Source organism: Leuciscus leuciscus (genome assembly GCF_965113295.1).
Source record: "Leuciscus leuciscus genome assembly, chromosome: 19".
Lineage (NCBI taxonomy): Eukaryota > Metazoa > Chordata > Actinopteri > Cypriniformes > Leuciscidae > Leuciscus > Leuciscus leuciscus.
The window spans coordinates 5,776,743-5,796,446 of record NC_138743.1 but is presented as its reverse complement, the minus strand read 5'-3'; the positions used below and the strand labels follow the sequence as shown (position 1 = coordinate 5,796,446).

General features: G+C 38.8%; 2 protein-coding genes across 3 annotated transcripts in view; both read right to left on the bottom strand.

Annotated features, from left to right (window-relative positions):
* Window positions 1-16: 16 nt before the first annotated feature.
* efhc1 (EF-hand domain (C-terminal) containing 1) lies at window positions 17-7,720 on the bottom strand. Its single transcript, XM_082148069.1, has 10 exons — window positions 7,583-7,720; window positions 7,106-7,330; window positions 6,529-6,816; window positions 6,286-6,438; window positions 6,002-6,194; window positions 3,332-3,552; window positions 2,543-2,683; window positions 1,157-1,370; window positions 916-1,068; window positions 17-204 (listed from the first exon to the last, which is right to left on the bottom strand). The coding sequence occupies exons 1-10, from the start codon at window positions 7,643-7,645 to the stop codon at window positions 167-169; spliced, it is 1,689 nt and encodes a 562-aa protein (XP_082004195.1). The 5' UTR covers window positions 7,646-7,720; the 3' UTR covers window positions 17-166.
* Window positions 7,721-9,365: 1,645 nt separating this feature from the next.
* eva1aa (eva-1 homolog A, regulator of programmed cell death a) overlaps window positions 9,366-19,704 on the bottom strand; it is a 41,528-nt gene continuing 31,189 nt past the window's right edge. For both annotated transcript variants that reach the window (XM_082148074.1, XM_082148075.1), the window contains exons 6-8: window positions 14,256-14,396; window positions 12,668-12,817; window positions 9,366-11,209 (exon numbers count right to left, since the gene is read on the bottom strand). In XM_082148074.1, the coding sequence (XP_082004200.1) occupies window positions 10,833-11,209; window positions 12,668-12,817; window positions 14,256-14,396 (668 nt within the window). In that variant the 3' untranslated portion in view covers window positions 9,366-10,832. The remainder of the gene's footprint in view (window positions 11,210-12,667; window positions 12,818-14,255; window positions 14,397-19,704) is intronic.

Below are 19,704 nucleotides of genomic sequence, written 5' to 3'. Positions count from 1 at the left end.
ATTAATTTAACATATGCTTGTTTTGCTCTGTGTCTTTATTGAACATTTACATCACTAGATATGGAAAAACACAACATCCAAAAACAAAAACTCCTTTTCACAGACGATATCTGTTGGTATCTTGAGGATTGGTAGCATTATACTGGACAGAACTGCTCAGCAGATTTCAGCTCTGGAGGAGGTCTGGAGCTCCATCTGTCTCAGCTGTGAAGAGAACATTCAATGAGATGTCTTGTGAAACTCTGTTAAGGAATTACACCCTCATGTTGTTCCAAACCCGGAAGACTTGCGTTGAAATCTGAGAGTTTTCTGTCCCTCCATTGACAGCTACGCAACTACCACTTTGACTCTTCAAAAAGTTCACGAAGAGATCGTAAAACGAATCCATGTGAATTGATCGGTTTATACGCCCGATAACAAACCTCAATGGTTCTTGCGGAAGCTTAACATACAAGAATGAACCTCATTGGTTCTCGCACATCAAGCGAACATGCTTGAGCTTCCGTTTACCACAACTGATGTGTGAATTGATGAATGTTTAAACATAAATACAAGCCTAAATTAAATCAGTTCATCATATGAAACGATCGAGTCTCTTCAGAAAATTTGGACTAAACTGCTCAATTCATTTGGATTCGTTTTACGATCTCTTTATGTACTTTAAGTGTCAAAGTGGTAGTTGCGTAGCTGTCAATGGAGAGACAGAAAGCTCTCAGATTTCATCAAAAAGATCTTCATTTGTGTTCTGAAGATGAACGAAAATCTTACAGGTTTGAAACGAAGTGAGTAATTAATGACAGAATTTTAATTTTTTGGGTGAACTTCGTGAATATTGCATTTCCCCTTTTCACTTGGTTGAAGATGTAACAGAAAGGCTGAACATATTTAACATATGTAACCGAACATGTTTTTTACCTTCACGTTGCTTGTCCTGGTCTGAGGTCTGATTGACCACAAACTTCTGTCTCAGTGAAGACAGTGTGTGTTCAGGGATGTGATGCGACACTGACTCCAGATAATTTAACACGTAACGATCAGCATCCGTCAGGACAAACCGATGTGCAAACACTGCAGAGGAGAGCAGAAAGAACACATAAGCATTAAAAAAAAAAAAAAAGTGTGATGATTCCCAGGAAGTCTCGTTTCTGATCTATACCTTCCACAGTAGCTCCAATAGAGAAGTCTGCTGGTCCGTAGTATTCTGGGTTTTCCACTGTGCTTCCTGGTTTTGGGACACGAGTCTTCTCTAGAAATTTTCCTCCGATGATGCCGGAATTACGTGTGGATTTCTCAAAGATGCCGATCATGTCATCAGACAGGTAGTAAGACAGAACGAAGCGCCGTCCCTCATCCAGGGGATTCTGGGAATCCTAAGGAGGATGATAACATTGATATGTAAGAAATAGTGTACAGTCATTTTCGCAAAATAAACCTTGACATGTTGAACAGGACCTGATGCAAGTGAAAGCTACTTAAACAAACAATACATCTGTGGACATGAAATATCGATGTAAGATTTATTAGATAATTTTACCTGTATATTATCTTAAATCTTCCACCAACAAAACAAAACAATTGGCCTAACAACAAGACGAACACGGCAGCAACAGTACTCCTATTAAAGGCAGGGTAGGTGTTTTGTTTCAGAAACATATTTTGTTACGCTGGTTAAAAGTCTCTTCGCATCCTGAACTACCCTTCGCAATCGCCAAGTTAAGTGGATTAAATTTATTTATATGTGTATATATATCATCTGTGGAAGGCGTAGGACCCTGACATATTTGTCCAATCATTGCATTTGCTACAAATGCAGTGATACGATGTCCTACCTGCCTGTCAACGTATGTATTGCTCACGCAGACATCACACATTATCATCGCGTTTCGTTAGACAGACGTCAGTCACCGAGCAGCGCAACCGAAACAGCAGCCGCCTTTAACAGTTCCTCCTGAACCAAAACAACCAGCTAATGCTGCGTTCACGCCATAACTACTGTAATTTGGAGGAGATGGAAACCTGTGACGTTACATTCGGAGTGGTTCGTGACTCGAATTCATGCGTTTCAATGTCAACACTAATCAGCACTGAAATGAATCTGCAGCAGTCAGGTGGTACAGGTCAGAGTCTTTAAGTTATGTTCATTATTATTGTAATGTTATGTGCTTTGAGATATGAGGTAGTTTAACTCTCTCTCATATGATGCTCTCTGCTGTACGCGTTCATGTGTTTTGAAGGAGGCGTGGCTTTGGAGACGCTCTGATGGGATGGTGGGATATTCTATTGCTAGCATCTCCGAAAATTGCCTACCCTACCTTTAAAGTCTCAATGATTGTCATCGCAAACACGGAATATGGCGCCTGTTGCCATTGTATTAAAAAGTGAGTGCGAGTCCGCGGAGTGATACGAAAATAATTCTGCAAATCACCAATCAGGATTGAGTATTCCAGACCACTTAAGAACAAACGTTTATTTGCTCACGCTGTCTGCGATGTTTTAGCGCAATACTCCGTTTGGAGATTACGCAAATGAGGTGCATTCTCACCAGCCGTGCGATGTAACGCAGAACTTTGTGGTTGTTCTCCAGCAGTTTGATCACGTCTTTCTTGGGCGGTTCAGGAACCAGAGACAGACAGTTCTGTAACGAGTCCTCCAGAGAACCGAAGCCGTTATACGGAGGAATTACCTGCGTGACAGCATGACACATCATCAACGCAATGAAAATCATGTGTGCGTTCAGAAAACTCATGGACAGACTGAATATATGGATGAAGAGATGGAGGGTAATGAAACACATAATTTACCTCAAAAACAGTGTGGATAGAAAACATAAGGCCATTTTCCATGAATAGGGTACAAAATAGGCCTTTTTGTGTATTTTCAGTAAATAGCGTTTAAGCAAAAACATTTTTACAATGTAACATTTATTTATAAAAGTTATTTTTGCAACATTTTGAACATTTTGTTATATTCTAAAAAATGTACTAACATTAAATAATCAATTTTATTTTGTTATGTTTTTTTTATTTTATTTTTTAAATAAGATCGATTTGCTAATAAATCATTCAGACTATTTGTTGAAAAGATGAGTGGCATAATGCATTAATCATAGCTGCTGACTCTGAATGGTGTATTTCTGCAAAGACATCGCTAACTGAAAACATTTGCGCGATGCTTCATTCACACCGCTAGATGTCAGAATAGTCCAAGACGACTGTGGGGCAAACACAGAACATGAGTGTACCCTATTTGTGGAAAGTGCCAGATATATCACTTGAAATGACATACCATTTATGACATACGAGATTAGCTCAATCAAGAGAATGTATCTGACCCTCTTGATGTCTTGTGGTGTCCTAGTGTCAACAGTAAACGGTTTGAGCAAGATGTCGGGGTGATTCTGCTCAAAGTATTTCCGGGTGAAGTTGTCACAGTCATACAGCAGGAAGCGCCTCCCCATCAGCAGGACCTCCTCACCGACCCTGAAGTCTTGAGGAGAGAAATACTCCTCCACATCATGAGGGGAAACTTCCAGAACACTGCTGGGGAATGGCTCTGAGTCATGAAAGAGAGATGTTTAAGGATTCTGTGTTAATATATTGATTTAATTATGTCATGTGAAATATGAATTCAGTCATTTACTGTCTAAACTTCTATAAACATAAAAAGCAACAAAACTGAAGCAGGTTTGACTCTGTGTTCAAATGAGTTCTGTAAACTATATTTCTGTCGTGACAACTCTATGAGTGTTTGGTAATGGATATGACAATGTTGATATGTTTGGTCATGGTGGAAATAGATCTGCTGCTGTTATTGCTGCTGCTTCAGAGCAAGAATAGGAATTGCTTCAGCCAATATATATGCGATGTGATGCTGTGAGCAAGTAAGACATGCTGCTGCTGTACAATATAGCGTACATGAATTACTCGTAGCAGATCTACACAGGTGGAGCTGGGGGAGGTGGAGGGTTTCTGAAAGTGCGCTGCAACTGTTCTCATTGGCTACTGATACAGCAGTTAAGGACCTATCAGCCTGTGCTATCTAGAGTTTCATGACAGAACTATATATTATCGCACAGCTCTATATTTAAGAGTTATTTTTTTTTGAATGTTTGCCTTGATTGAGACAGGACAGAGTAGATAATCAACAGGAAGTGAAGAGGGAGAAAAAAGGGGATGGGATTGGGAAAGGTCCCTAAATCGGTGTTGTGAAGAATCCGCTAGATTATTAGGATTGGGGTTAGGATTAAGTAATCAGATAGCAGACTCAACGAGGAGGGTTGTAATTTGGCAGGGAGATTCGGCACAATACTGGTGCCCGGTTGCATAAAGCTAGCCAGACTACATCAGACTTCGTACTTCTGCTCAATTTCAGTTCGCTTCTGTACTCAGTCTGAGATAGCGACCTATCTCCCAGTTTTCCTCCGGCCTCAAAACAGCCGGCCAATCAACGAACAGAGGGCGGGCTGAGAGCCGTGACGTAGACGCTGATTGTACCGTGGATGCGTAGATTTACTTCACATAATCTGCAAAAGTCGTTCACAGCCATGTTCACTCCGGTATTTCGCTCGATGGTTTTGTTTTCGCATCATACATGTGTTTACAGTGGAAGTTCGATGCGGCTGAGCCAGCGCATAACACACGTCATAACCAAACGTTATGTGATTGGCTTACGGGTAACCAATGATTTTAAACTTCAGACAAGCAATATTTAATTATAAAATTATCCGTTTTACTTTCGGGTTATAGGGCTGTGATGGTGGGAGTTTTTTTTAGGGGGTTGTTTTGAGCAAAAAAGTGTTTATTTGAGCAATTCTGTCAAAGAAAAACACACTAAAGCCTGTAAAGTATTGAAATAAATATCAGTAAATATTGGAAACCTAAATAACATAATAATTGAATGTTTAAATAAAACGAATAAAAATTGTTTAATACTTTCACACAAAGAAGCGTGATATAGCCCACCGCTCTGCGCTTTGAGAGATAGCCTACATTTTTACTTGTACGTCAAATTCTTTTTAACACAGTTTGTGCTTGTTATTAGACATGGTAAGGTCAAGTTTATTTGTAAAGCGCGTTTCACACGCGCGGGTGATTTTAGTTTCGCTTTCTCTGGCAGCGCAATATCAAACATAGCCTAAATGTCTTGCCCTTGTGGAAGATCAAATTCGCTCTGCATACCTTTTACAACAAATAGAAAACATGAAGATATCAGAAAAGAGATCGATGGTCTCTTTCCTGCTCGTGTCCCACATCCCTCTCAAAGCGCAGAGCGGTGGGCTATATCACGCTTCTTTGTGTGGAAGTATTAAACGAAAGTTTATTTTTTTTAAATAGATTTAACTTTATTATATTATTTAAGTTTCCAATATTTACTGATATTTATTTCAATACTTTACAGGCTTTAGTGTGTTGTTTCTTTGACAGAATTGCTCAAATAAACACTTTTTTGCTCAAAACAACCCCCTCACACCGCAGGTAGTTGGTCCATTACCAACGCGGTGGTAAAAAACTCCCACCGTCACAGCCCTATAACCCAAAAGTAAAACGGATAATTTTATAATTAAATATTGCAATACGTTGCGCTACTGTATCAATATAATTGCGTGCGCAAAATATCGCAATACTGAACAGAATCGATTTTTCCCCCCACCACTACCCAAAACCTGGGTCGCTGTCATGAAACACTTAACGGTTTCCCTAAGAGAACTGTTTAAGGGATTATATGCAATACTCTTAAGTCATTAAGCCTTAGCTGAGGGAAAATCACACATTAAGGGAAAAACTTAAGGTGCTTTATGCAACTGGGCACAGGACTTGAACTCGGGTTGCCTGAAGCGCAACCACGCTACATGTCAGAGCGCTGCCCACGAGTTAGATGTATAAGTATGTCCAACTTTATACAGATCGATAGATAGATGGATGGATGGATGGATGCTGTAATGTGTATTGTGAAAAGCACTATGCAGATAAATGTGTCTTGACTTGTGTGTTTATGATCTCACCACAGGCTGGTTTGATGTGTTTGGGAACCCTCTGTCTGCGGAGCAGAACTGGGAACGGGTCCCGGCCGCTGTTGGCCTCGTGATGCTCACAGATCTCAACAGAATCATCCACAAGATAGTAATGCAGCGTTACAGGCCGTTTCTCTCCGTACTGAGAGTCCAGGTTGTCCAAAAGCGCAAAGAAGCGCAGCACCTGGAAATACACACGAGACCGCACAGAAATGATGAGTGAGAGAATGAATTGATGTGTGGGCGAACACACAGGAATGTGTGTGTTTGTTTACCTGTCGATCCAGGGTGAGGAACCGCTCCAGCTGATAATTGTGGTCGTAGGGTGTGATGTGAGTTTGTTGTGTCTGAATGCGGCGGATGGTGTACGGGTCACTGGGAATGGACTCCGACTCATTTAGTACTATTCCCTGACTCTCCATGAAGTCCTACACAAACACACGCTCAGTCAAACCAAACCATCAGAAACAGCACTCTATACAGTCTGTGTGTGTGTGTGTGTGTGTGTGTGTGTGTACCTGTGTAAAGGCATCGCACTGTGTAATCCTGTAGTCCCTTCCAAACAAACTCATGTCCATCCCAACATTAAGGTCTTTCCAGTGGTAAAGATCTCCGCGCTGGTTTTTGATCAGCCTCTGACGTTTGATCAGTTTTCCCTGTGGAATTCCCGAGTTTTCCACCGGTGGCTCGGTCACACACATGGTGTCATCTTCCAAGTGATAAAAAATCACCACCGGACGAATGCGAAAGTGCTCATCTGGGGAGTGGAACACTTCCTGCCGGAAGAAACCGTAGAAACGCAGAACCTGGAAGACGAAGAGTAAAGGTGAGAGGTTGGTTCTGTTTCAATGGATGGATGGATGGATGCATAGATAGAGATGCATATATATATATAGATAGATAGATAGATGCAGAGATAGATAGACAGATAGAGATGCATATATATATATATATAGATAGATAGATAGATGCAGAGATAGATAGACAGATAGAGATGCATATATATATATAGATAGATAGATAGATAGATAGATGCAGAGATAGATAGATGCATATATAGAAAGATAGATAAAGTTAGATAGATAAATTCTTCACCTTCTTGTCATAAGCAGCGTGTGCCGGTATGTGTTGTAGCGGTGGATGTCGGTGTGTGTCTGTACCGTAGGTCAGGTTCGGGATGTCATTGATCAGCTGGTTCCTCTCACTTTGACTGATGTTCACTGACAGAAGAGGCTCTTGTCCTATACCGACCGTGGGCCGCCGGGGCAGAGCGTAGCCGTTCTTAAAATCAAGAGTCTGAGCTCTGTGGAAACTGGATTTCTGAATAACAGCATACAGAAAGAATGGGTAAATGTATAACAATATAATATTGATATCTCATACATAGATTTACATAATGCTCCTTGAGAAAAAAAAGAATGAATAATTAATTTCCAGCAAAAATCTAAGAATTAGGAACATTTATAAAGATTTAAAAATGCAGAATTAGATTTTACAAAAGAAAACAGAAACATTTAAAAACAAGACAGCAAAGTTAATATGGGCCTAAACCTAAAGGTCAAAGTTTCTCACCGTTAAATCGCGAAAAGTGTTGCCTGGCAGAAAAGGAAGCCCATGTGTTGTATTTATAGACATTATGGTTAATTACTCTAATCTATATTAAAATAAAATAAAAGGCAAGTAACCAAAATAAGTTAATATAACTTGTTCTCTCACGGGAACCGTTGCTCTTCCCTGAGGAGGATTGTTTATAACTGCCTCTACGGAGACCACAAAAACTGGCGGTTGTCTTGGTGATGTAAACACTTCCTTTCATGCACGATGTGAATCATTCACCCACAGGTGGCGCTATAAGTTCAGTTTATTCAATGCAGTTTATTTAAAGCTCCATAACAATCAAAACAAAACCTTGCACAGGTCCTGCTCTGTACATGAGCTGATATTCCTATAAAAGCCATGCTGAAATATTACTGGAAAATAAAACAACAGCAGTAAACAAACAAGTCTGTGATGGTGTACAAGCAAACATCCTGCCTGTACAAGATTTAAGAGCTCAGGTGCAAATAAACAATCCACATGCATACAAATGTTGAGTCACTTCATGGTTTGGCTTGGTTTGAGTGTCAAGGAAATAAAAACCTTAAATATTACTTATAAAATGAACGCTGTGTGGGCAGGGGCTCCTAAAAATATAGGTTTCAGCGAGAGGACGGCAAATACAGGCTTTACCATTTACCAGACTTATATCAGCTTTGTCAGAATCTTTCTTATCAATCTATTAAAATCGGTCATATTTTTTTAATAATAGTTAGAGATTCCTAATTTTAGGTATTGCTTAAAATGTGCTATTTTTATTTTATTTTATTTATGAGTCATTTTATCTTAAAATTTAAATCAAATATCCTTTTTTGATATTTAATATTTATTTGTATACGTTTTTTTCTTTCTTTCTTGACCAAGTTTTCTTTTGACTTTTTCTGTGGGGCCTTAATCACTTTTGATATAATATTCAATTTATGAGCATATTAATAACCCTTCTGGTGCTCTTCAGGCATTTTTGACCGAAAAATGGTTAAAAAAAATAAAATAATTCATCGGAATAGTACAAAACTTGTTAAAGGTTTTGGCACTTGATATGTGAACACGCACACAAAAAATCATCAACATGATTCGAAAAGGTTCAATGGTCCTAAAAATTTTTTAAAAAATTGTCACACTTATATAGTTCGCAATAAAAAATTTTGTGAATTTCTTCTAGTGGAAGCGTTTGGTACTGCGCCCAAACAAAATCTTACTGAAAGCAAATTTTTTTTTTGAGATATCAACCTCAAATTTGAAACAGCTTGTTTAGATTTATGGCTTTGATTTTCTCACAGTTTTAGAGTAAACATCTGTTGGAAAATATATAATTCATATAAAAATTGAAAATACAATTTTGGTGCATTTTTTATAACAATAAATGTAAAATTCTATAACTTCAAGTTCACTTTTTTTTTAAACTTTTTTCCAAACTTAAGTCTGTGCTCCAAAGCATTCAAGATTCACGACAGTTTAAGCTGGAAATTTCATTTTCAGGTTTATGCTCAAAAAGTAAATAAATGGATTATAACTACTGCATTAATATAATTTAGTACCATAAAATTACAATACAAAATATGAAATAAAAAAAACTAAAATATAGTATTTTCATTTCATTAAAATGAAGAAAAATCTGTAATTTTTGACCACCATGCGAAGAGCACCAGAGGGTTAAATAAGATGTTGCCTAATTTACATATGTTAAACATTTCAAAGTCACAATGCAATACATTTTGAGTAAAGGAAAGGTAAATGGTAGTCTATCCACCTGTAGTACTTTTTTTTTTTTTTTTACAAAACCTTTATTTTTAAGAACGTAAAGTAAGTTATTTATGGTTTAGTATCATCAGAATGAATTCTGAGCCCTCATGTCATGTAACAGAAACTGAAACACATTAACCACAGTCGTCACACACAGAATAAAGTCATTGAGTGATTAACTGTGTTGTGTTGAAGGCACGACGCTGATGTGCATCACGTTCCTATAAGAACCTCTTTGAGGCTACGGTTGCATCTATGCAGGAACATCTGAATGTCTCTCGTCCCCTTTAAGAACAGAAGATTATACACAGAACACTTGGATTGCATCCCTGAGCAATCAGTATAAAAATAATTCATCCAAAAAAAATAGTGGTATCAAAAACTTTTTAAATATAAAATAATTTCTTAATGTATATATGGACACTAAAGTCACCCTTAAAAATGTACAAATGTCATTGCATTTGATAGTAAAATATCAAACCAAGTTGCACTTATTTTAAAAAATGGCAGCATTAGCAGACATTAAGCAAAACATAAAAAATATGATAGATGATTTAATTATCTAGTGATAAAGATGAAATATGGGTAACACTTTACAATAAGGTCTCATGCATCGACTAAAATGAACTAATGATGTGCAATACATATGTTACAGTATTTATTTAAAAAACTGTTCATTGTTAGTTCATATTAGCTCCATAAATAATATGAACAGATTTGAAAGATTTGTTTCTCATTAAATTTAATAAAATTTTCATTAAATTATTTTAATGATGTATTAGTAAATGTCAAAATTAACATAAACTGAGATTAATAAATGCTTTAAAATATATTTCATTGTTAGTTCATGTTAACAAATGGAACCTTTTTTTAAAGTGTTACCGAAAAATGCATTGTGACGCTTATCATTTGTTTGCAGATGCAGCCTGGTTTGTTATATTTGTTTGCTAATGCAATGACATTCAGATATTTGTAAGTGTCCAAATAGGTTTTAGTCCTATTGTATTTTGTCAGATCAAACTTTAAGGCACTTAATTTGTTGATGCCTCCTTGACAGAAGGCGGTCCTCACTGTTTGACAGGCAGAGTGAAGGACCAATCACAGTGCTTAGAGCTTATCACACCTCTCAGAGCTGCCTACAGACTCAACTCAACTACATCTCCCATGAGCCTTAGCTTCAGCTGCACTAAAAATTGGAATGTCCAACTTCCTACTTGGAAGTTCAGCGGAACGACACTTCCAACTTGGGTAAATTCACAACTGCGAGATGTTGGACATCAAGTAGGAATATTTCCACATCCGACTGGTGGGAACGCAGCATTTGACCTTTCACCTCTGCATAGCGAAGGTTACGGATAAATCACGCCGCAACCAAGAGCCTATTTCCACTGCAAAGGAAATGTGCAGTTTAATGCCACACGTGGAAATCGCTTTAGCGTTCAGGAAACTCCTGGTAGTAGCTTCACATCTGGATGTGTCCGATCTAATAGTAGCGATTCAGGCTACGCGTTCCCGGGACGTCGGGCTGTCCGTTCATCCAGATTTCCCGTATGATCCGCTCTCTCTCCTCCAGCCGCTGCGCTCGCTCCAGCTCCTCCGCCGACGTGAAGATGTTGGTGTTGAGCGTGCGCTCGAAGCGCCGGTGCCGGCGGGCCGACAGGTCTGAGCTCGAGTCCCAGTCGGAATCAGAGTCGCTGCTGTCGCTGACTGAGTCCGCGGGTCGTGGACGCTTCTTAGCGACGCTGTGATGACGTTTACAGTCCGTACGGCAGGAAATCTGAACCACCAGCGCGAGGAGTGTGAGGAACAGACCCGCACACACACCGCACATGAAGAACAGCGCACATCCCTCCGGGTGCTCTGTGATGGAGAGAGAGAAAACACTTTTCAAGACAACATGGAGGCAAAATGGAACCATTTACTTTCTTAAAGGGATAGTTCACTAAAAAAAATTTAAATTCTGTCATCATTTGCTCACTCTCATGTTGTTCCAAACCTGTATGAGTTTCTTTCTTCTGTTGAAGTGAAGAAAAGAAAAAAAAAATGATATTTTGAAGAATGTTGGTAATCAAAAGAGTTGATTAACCCTTCCATAGTAGGAAAAAATGCTATTGAAGTCAAGTCAAGTCACATTTATTTATATAGTGCTTTTTACAATATAGATAGTTTCAAAGCAGCTTTACACAGATAACAGGAAAATAATGCAACAAAGTTTGTTTCCAGAAGAAAATAGCGTCACAGTTCAGCTTAGTTAAGTTCAGCGAGTTATTAATTTAGTTCATTTATATATAGCCGCTCTGGAGTAAACTGTGATGTCATCGTCCTGTTCAGTTCAGTTCTTGTATAATAGTGTCAATGCAGGCAGATCAATATTATTGTTGAATATTAAATTAAATGTTAAATTTAATGTCCCCAACTAAGCAAGCCAAGGCAATGGCAACAAAGGTGGAAAAGGGCGACAGTGGCAAGGAACCAATCAGTGGCAGAATGGAGAAAAAAACCTTGGGAGAACCCAGGCTCAGTCGCTCAGTTCTCCTCTGGCCAATGAATGGACAGTGTATGATTATGATTCAGGCCGCATTATAGGTCAGAAGTCAGATTGGTTTGGAACAATCAGAATATTATCTAGTTCCATCTGGTTTAAGATCGGAGTCATCACGCCGGTATGGAGATTGGTTTGTTGAGGATCAGTGCCGATGGCTGTCGTCGGGTGCCGTCAACTGTCTGGTTACCAACATTCTTTAAAATATCTTCTTTTGTGTTCAACAGATGAAATAAACAAATACAGGTTTGATTCAACAAAAATATTAAGCAGCACAACTGTTTTCAGCGTTGATAATAATCAGAAATGTTTCTTGAGCATCAAATCATCATATGTGCACTGAAGACTGGAGTAATGATGCTGAAAATGCAGCTTTGATCACAGGAATAAATTACATTTGACAATATATTTGAATAGAAAACAGTTATTTTAAAATATAATAATATTTCACAATATTACTGTTTAACTGTATTTTTGACCCAATAAACGCAGTCTTGGTGAGCAGAAGAGACGTCTTTCAAAAGCAATAAAAAAATATTACCGACCCAAAACTTTGTCCATCACAAATACTTAGTAAAACTGGAATAGTTGTGGGTTACTAAGTGAGTTGTATATGATTTTAAATGATCTTTGTTAAAAAAAAAAAAAACACATTTGTATTTCCTTAAGACAGAGATCCTGCTGACTACTCAATAATGAATATATATTTTAGATTTTATCTGTAGAGTATTTGAGTGTTTGCATTCAGAGATCCAGCTCAGATGTGTGTGTTGTACCTGTGATGTAGGTGTACACCGTCAGCATGCTGCTGATGAGAGACATGTCTGGTATGATCACGGTGGAGACGGTTGGGTTCGGATCGCTTTCTCCAGACGGATCCGGCTCTTCTAAAGGAGGACCAGAACTCCAGCCTCGCGTCGACCTCCCTGCCATCAAATGCACACGATCATCACCAACATCATCATGAGATCGTTACAAAACAGAAAGTTTATATTTCTATGGTTGGTTAAAACGCCCCAAGCTTTTACGTCTGGGAATAAACAAAAGAATAAGTTGGATTTACATCAATAATTCATCAACATGTTCTCATCGTGTGTGTGCATATGTGGTGTTAATGGAAGAGTTCACTCGAAAAATGAAAATGCTGTCATCATCTACTCAACCATCATGTTAGCCTGGAAATCCAGACCTAAATCTAAAAGATTAATGGTCTGGCGTCGACTAATGAAAATCGGCCAGCTCGAGGGGCGGCACCAAGCATGCATTTGATATTCTCACTGCACGCAATTGGATAACACTACGACCAATCACAACAAGCCCCATACGCTTAGCTACCAGCGGAGCTAACTGGTAGATTAGACTCTTGCCGTATCCGGTCGGCAAAACAGTAAAAACGCACTTCTTGCAAAGGAACGATTTGAGCGCCGTCTTCTGTTCCTCTTTTAGATAAAAAGCCAAGTCTAACTCATTCATTGTAGCGGCCAAAGCCGTTTCAAACAACTGGTGTTCATCCATAGCCATCTTACAATGTTTACTAATGACTTTGACGTCACAGCGCGGTCGTCATCTTTAGCTCGCCTCTGGCCCGCCTATATCAGATAACCCGATGTGATTGGTGCAGCTCGGATACAAGGGCATATTTAATGAGCATCATTACTCGACGCCAGAGTAAACTCAACTTGTGCTCTCGCGAGAACTCTGGATTTCCAGGGTATCATCTTGTGGCATGAATATTATGAATCTTTCCAACTTTCAACAAAAGTAGATGTTTTGTACAATGTTTCTCTTGGATGCAATTTATTCACTATATTATGTATGTCTAAATATCAAAGACATCAAATGTCATTGGTTCTCATGATCACCCCACTTCATGTGCACACGCACAAACCCCCCAACCCCCACCCCCAAATCATTCTTGTCGGCTATTGGCTGGAACACTGTTTGTTATGTTTCGTTGTCCAGGTTGGGCCAGTTTGTTTTTGTTGCCGTTTGTGGAGCCTGGGATGTCTACAGAGACAGCGTTTCTTTACAGTGTGTTCAGGGGACAGGCAGCTAGCGGACAGTGAGGAGATGTTTGCTGTATGTGACAAAAAATGTTTCGGCCTAAAAACCGCGTGACATCGCTTAGAGCACCTTTAAATTCGTTTTTACAGTCTCCGCTCACAGGAAATGCATTGTGGGTGTTTTAGCTTTAGTCCGATTCTGTTCAACAGTCAAAAACACGGCTGTAGCTACAGCAACTATCAGCATCTGTACACAGAGAGTGTGTGTGGTTTCAGATCGCCCTTAAGCTGATTCCAGGCAGAACTTCTGCTGAGGTTGTGTGTGTTTGTTTAGGTTCAGTGATTATGGTTTGTGTCTCACCTGGCGCGGAGTCCGAGGTCAGAGACGGGGTCCCGTCAGGAGGGGCGCTGTCTCCCACCACGTTGGGGTCATGAGGCACTGATGGGGGAGATGGGAACGATGGATGCCTGGAAACCGACTCCTGCACGAGTTTCTTTGGGACTACAGAGAAACACATAATTCAATAATTCACCAAAAAACATATTTCTACTCATAAATCACCTTTATACCCTCTTACACACACACTTACAATGCATTAGAGATACCATTCTCTCCGCTGCAATCACGAGTCCGTCCAACATACACACAGAAAAACAAGACTGTCTTTGTGCAGGGAAACAAATGGAAAGTATAGGGGCAATCATCAGGGTCTAAAACTGGAAGAGTGGACAAAATGACCACAAATTGGCTAATTTGAAAGATAAGATCCCATAGATACTGGGGATACTGGGGAAAATAAACTTCCTGAAATCACAGTTGTGTAGTAAGGATTTGTTTAAGTTATAGTGACTCTATCACTGGAATTTGATTACATTTGGCACGTGTTCTCAGAGTTTTGTGATGTTTTACGCTCATAAAACTCTAGTTAGTCATTACGGGCCACATCAAATGTACTGGTTCATATCTGACAACTGATCTGACAAAACAAATTACATTTGATAACTTTTTGTTAGGATTTAATCTAAAAACAGGACCAATTGAGTGAATATTGGCCAAGATAGAGCTTTAAAAAATAGAATTGTTTTGAAAAAAATTGTGCTGCTTTATATTTTTGTGGAAACTGATCCATTGATGAATAGGAAGTTCAAAATATCTATTTGAAATATAAATCTTTTGTAACGTTATAAATGTATTTACTGTAACTTTTGTTTAAGTAGTCTTTGCTGAATAAAAGTATTCATTGCTTTAAATTATTTTATTTTTAATGACCTCAAGGGTTTGAATGGTAGTGTACAGTACTATATACTATATTATATCACTTACATTATTATATATAACATAACATATTATAACATATATATAATATTAAAAGATATTATTATACATAACTATAAAATTAAATAATTTAATGGACATAATATTAATGAAATAACATAACTTATTTGCTGCTCACACCCCTAAACGGGCTGCCAATGGCCCTGCAACAGTCAGGCAGAGAGGTCTGGTTTGTGCACATACACACACACACAGTTCCAGTAACACACAGCATTTATTTTAAACCCTCTCGGAATAAACATGGCACCAAATTTAGCGAAACAGGTTTCAGTTAAACTCTAGAGAGTCTGGAAACAGCCTGAGGACTCTCTCTCTCTCTCCAGTGCCAGTTACTGATGATGACTGAGTTATTCTTCACACACACACACACACACACACACACACACACACACACACACACACACACACACACACACACACACACACACACACACACACACACACACACACACACACACACACACACACACACACACACACACACACACACACACACACACACACACACACACACGTTCAGCCTACCAGCGAGACGACACAGAGGGGTAGGAGTTACTCTGGAGGGGCGTGTAGCTTTGAGTCAGTGTGTGTGTGTGTGTGTGTGTGTGTGTGTGTGTGTGTGTGTGTGTGTGTGTGTGTGTGTGTGTGATTGTAATGACCCTGGAGCAATTACAGTCCACTCTCTGATTGGGGTAATTTGAGGCACATGTGAGCTTGTGTGTGTGTGTGTGTGTGTGTGTGTGTGTGTGTGTGTGTGTGTGTGTGTGTGTGTGTGTGTGAGAGAGTGTTTAGAGAAACACTGTTGCATCACTGTCTTTCATTAGAGCACGTGTAGGAGGGGATATTGGGCAGAGATGTGTTTGTTATTGTGCAGAGTTGAGTTTGTTGTTGTGTAACAGTGTTTAGTCTCAGTCAGCGTAATCTTTAATTGTGATGTTTATGCTCTTGCACAATATCAAACTCCCTGTGTATGAACAAACATTCCTGATCCTCTCCTTAAAGCTGAAGTGTGTAAAAATGGCATTGCAAAAATAAATGAACACTCACCCCAGAAGTATATTTTCTGTTATATTTTTGTCATGACAATGTTGGTATGTTTGGTCTTGGCAGAATAGATCTGCTGCTATGGGACTTGCTACTGCCAATACATTCACAGACATTGCTGTGAGAAAGACATGCTAACGTAACACACACAGTTTAACCCCGTAGCAGCAGATCTACACAGGTGGAGCTGGGGAAGGTGGAGGGTTTCTGAAAGTGCACTGCACTGCTACAGCAAATGCTGAAAAAGTATTTGAAGGTTGAGCAGCGAGCTCATTGGCTACTGATACAGCAGGAACCAATCAGCATCTGCCCTGTAGAGAATGATGTGATTGCAAGCAGACTGAGTTAGTTCACCAAAAGATGAAAATTCTGTCATCATTTACTTCCAAACCAGTATGAATTGCTTAAAGAATATATTTAGAAGAATATGGGTAACCAAACAGTTGATGGACCCCATTGACTTCCATAATATGGAAAATCAATACTATCAGCTGTTTTTGGGTGAACTGTCCCTTTAAGGGCCTATCAGCCTGTGCCATCTAGAGTTTCATGACAGAACTTTGTATATAATGTACATCAATTCATCACTTCACTGGAACAAACATGGTGAAAAGGCATTCTTATTGAGTTTGATTCATTTCAGGATTGGTTAATAAGTAGTTGCTCGGGTATAAAGTACATCAACGTGACTGTTACAATACAAGTATCAGTTTAAAAGACATAAAAAAATGGCAAAACCAGATTTTTTCACATTAAACATCATAACACAACAATTTACTATTAAATTTAGGGTTTAGATTTTAATGCTTCAATGATGTCAAGTGGACTTCCACAGATACTCCCTTCTCAGTGTCCAGAGAGCATTGAAAACCTTTGTGTGTCGTGTGTGTGTTTATATAAAGAAGAAAAGAGACAGCTGTTATCATTGCAGAGCTAATATTAGATCCTCACATAAAAACTCTCGGCTCTTTCGAAGTCTTTCAGATGCAATGGAAAGACAGAGAGAGACTACGATGAAAAGTCAAGATGAAAGTCACATGATGGAGGGAAGATCAGTGTTTGTTGCATATAAATGTGTGTGTTTGTCCTCCTATAGTTACTGAACATCAACACAAAAGTGATTGTTTAACATCAAAGCACTCGAGAGAAACACTTTTTCAATGATGCCTCAGTGGAGAAGGTAAAAACACGCAGCAGGTTTTATGAGCCTTTAAAATAACCAGACACTAACGTTACGCGTTCAGACTCAGGTTTCACTGTACTGACCCACAGTTTGCTTTACCCGCACGCCGTCCAGCAGAATGCATTCTGGGAATTGCCAAAATTCCAGCCTGATCCCTCTCACAGAACTGGTTCTCTATTCTGTATGAGACAATTGTGGAAAAACTATGTTTGAGGACATGCACACATAATCTCTCTCTTTCACTCACACTCACACTCACACACACACACACACACACACACACACACACACACACACACACACACACACACACACACACACACACACACACACACACACACACACACACACACACACACACACACACACACACACACACACACACACACACACACACACACACACACACACACACACACACACACACACACTCTACTCAAGCAAACTAAAAGCTGTTGGGGCTTCAAGATCTGCATAAAGATGTGAAGGACATTATGATGTTGCGACATAGACGTCAAAGTGGTCAACAAAGACAACAACTCACTCCCTCTCAATCTTGTTCCCAAAGTAAACACATGTACACGCATGCAAGTTTCTTCAGGCACTTTTAGATTTCAATGTTTTTCCTGTTATATGAATGACAGATTAAAACTGTCCTATCTATAAAATGTGGCCTTTATTAACTATCTGTGCTATTTTTCATGTTTTTCATGTATAAAATCAACACATCTCATATTACTAACGATTTTATGTATACAATCATCGAACATCTCAAATTTACTCTCAAATGTCTCAGTGAAATGAAATGGTTTAGGCTCATTTTACTCCTTGTTTGGATTTTCAAAGCTTGTCCTCTTGTCGCAGACCAATTGTAAAATATGGAAATGCATAATTTTTAAAGCTTGGAAAATCTAAACAAGGAAAATGAACAAACCATTTAATTTCAGTGAGAAGCTTGAGATGAAATATGAGATATGTAATTTGAGAATAAAACAGCATTTTATTGCAAAAATGTTTCAAATGTAATTTCCACCGCAAAATGTTATTAATTGAGATGGGTTGTAAATTACATTAAATGGCAGAAAATGGCCTGTGACACACATATAAACACTATTGGATTATATTAATTTAATATACAAGGTCTAAAAACATCCTTTAAAAGAGTTTAATGTCTATAAGTGCACAGGGCCAAAAGTGCCCAGAGATGAAGAAACACACACACACACACATATATTCATAAATGACAGATCAGTGAAACATCCAAAGAATGTTTTTCTACACACTATGAGAGAGAAAGAGAAAGTAAGAGAGAGAGAGAGAGAGAGAGAGAGAGAGAGATGGATAGTGTTTTCTCTCTGTAGATCCACCTGGACAAACACAGTCACGTTACGGCATTGTTACTGAACTGAATTGGCACTGATAAAGAACACACACACACACAGCGCTGACTCTGTGTTTGTGCTGACACGGCAGACAAACCCACGATACCCAAACACACACACACATAGAGCCACGGTAGATCTACACCAGATCTACACACGCTCAAAGTCAGACATTAACTGCAGCAAATCAGACAAAGTTCTGGAGGAAAGCCTGAAAGAATCCGTCCAGAACGGTTGATGTTCCTGTGGGCGACTCAAAGCTCAGTTCTGCATTACTGTGTTCCTGAAGTTTCAGCCTCAAATGATGCATAATACACACTAAAATCACAAGAGATGTCCAAAAACCGCGAGCTCCAACCTGATCGGCTGGGTTTACATCAGAGTATTATAGAGCGGTGCAGGGATGACGTCAAAACCCGGAAAACTAATTCTCCAATGGTTCCCTCGAGATTTAAAATGGGGTTTTCCATTGTATGAGTAAAATAATTAATATTATAATTCATATATTCACATAACTGGATGATACTTAGTAAATTACACACACCCATATGGAAAATGCAAATTTTAAAGCGGTTGTGTTTTTTAAAAAAAACGAAATTTAATTAGTAAGAAGATTTGAGATGTGAGTGAGTGTGTGTAATTTACTGTACAACCCCAAATCCAGACAAATTGGGACATTTTGTACAATGCAATCAAGGATATGCGATTTGTTAATTCTCTTTAACCTTTATTTACCTGACAAAAGTGCAACAAAAAAAAGTCATCTATTTCACTGATCAACTTAAGTGTATTTTGCAAACATAAACAAATTTTGATTTCCGCACAGAATTCTGTTATAAACCATATTATATCAAACAGCGTTGAT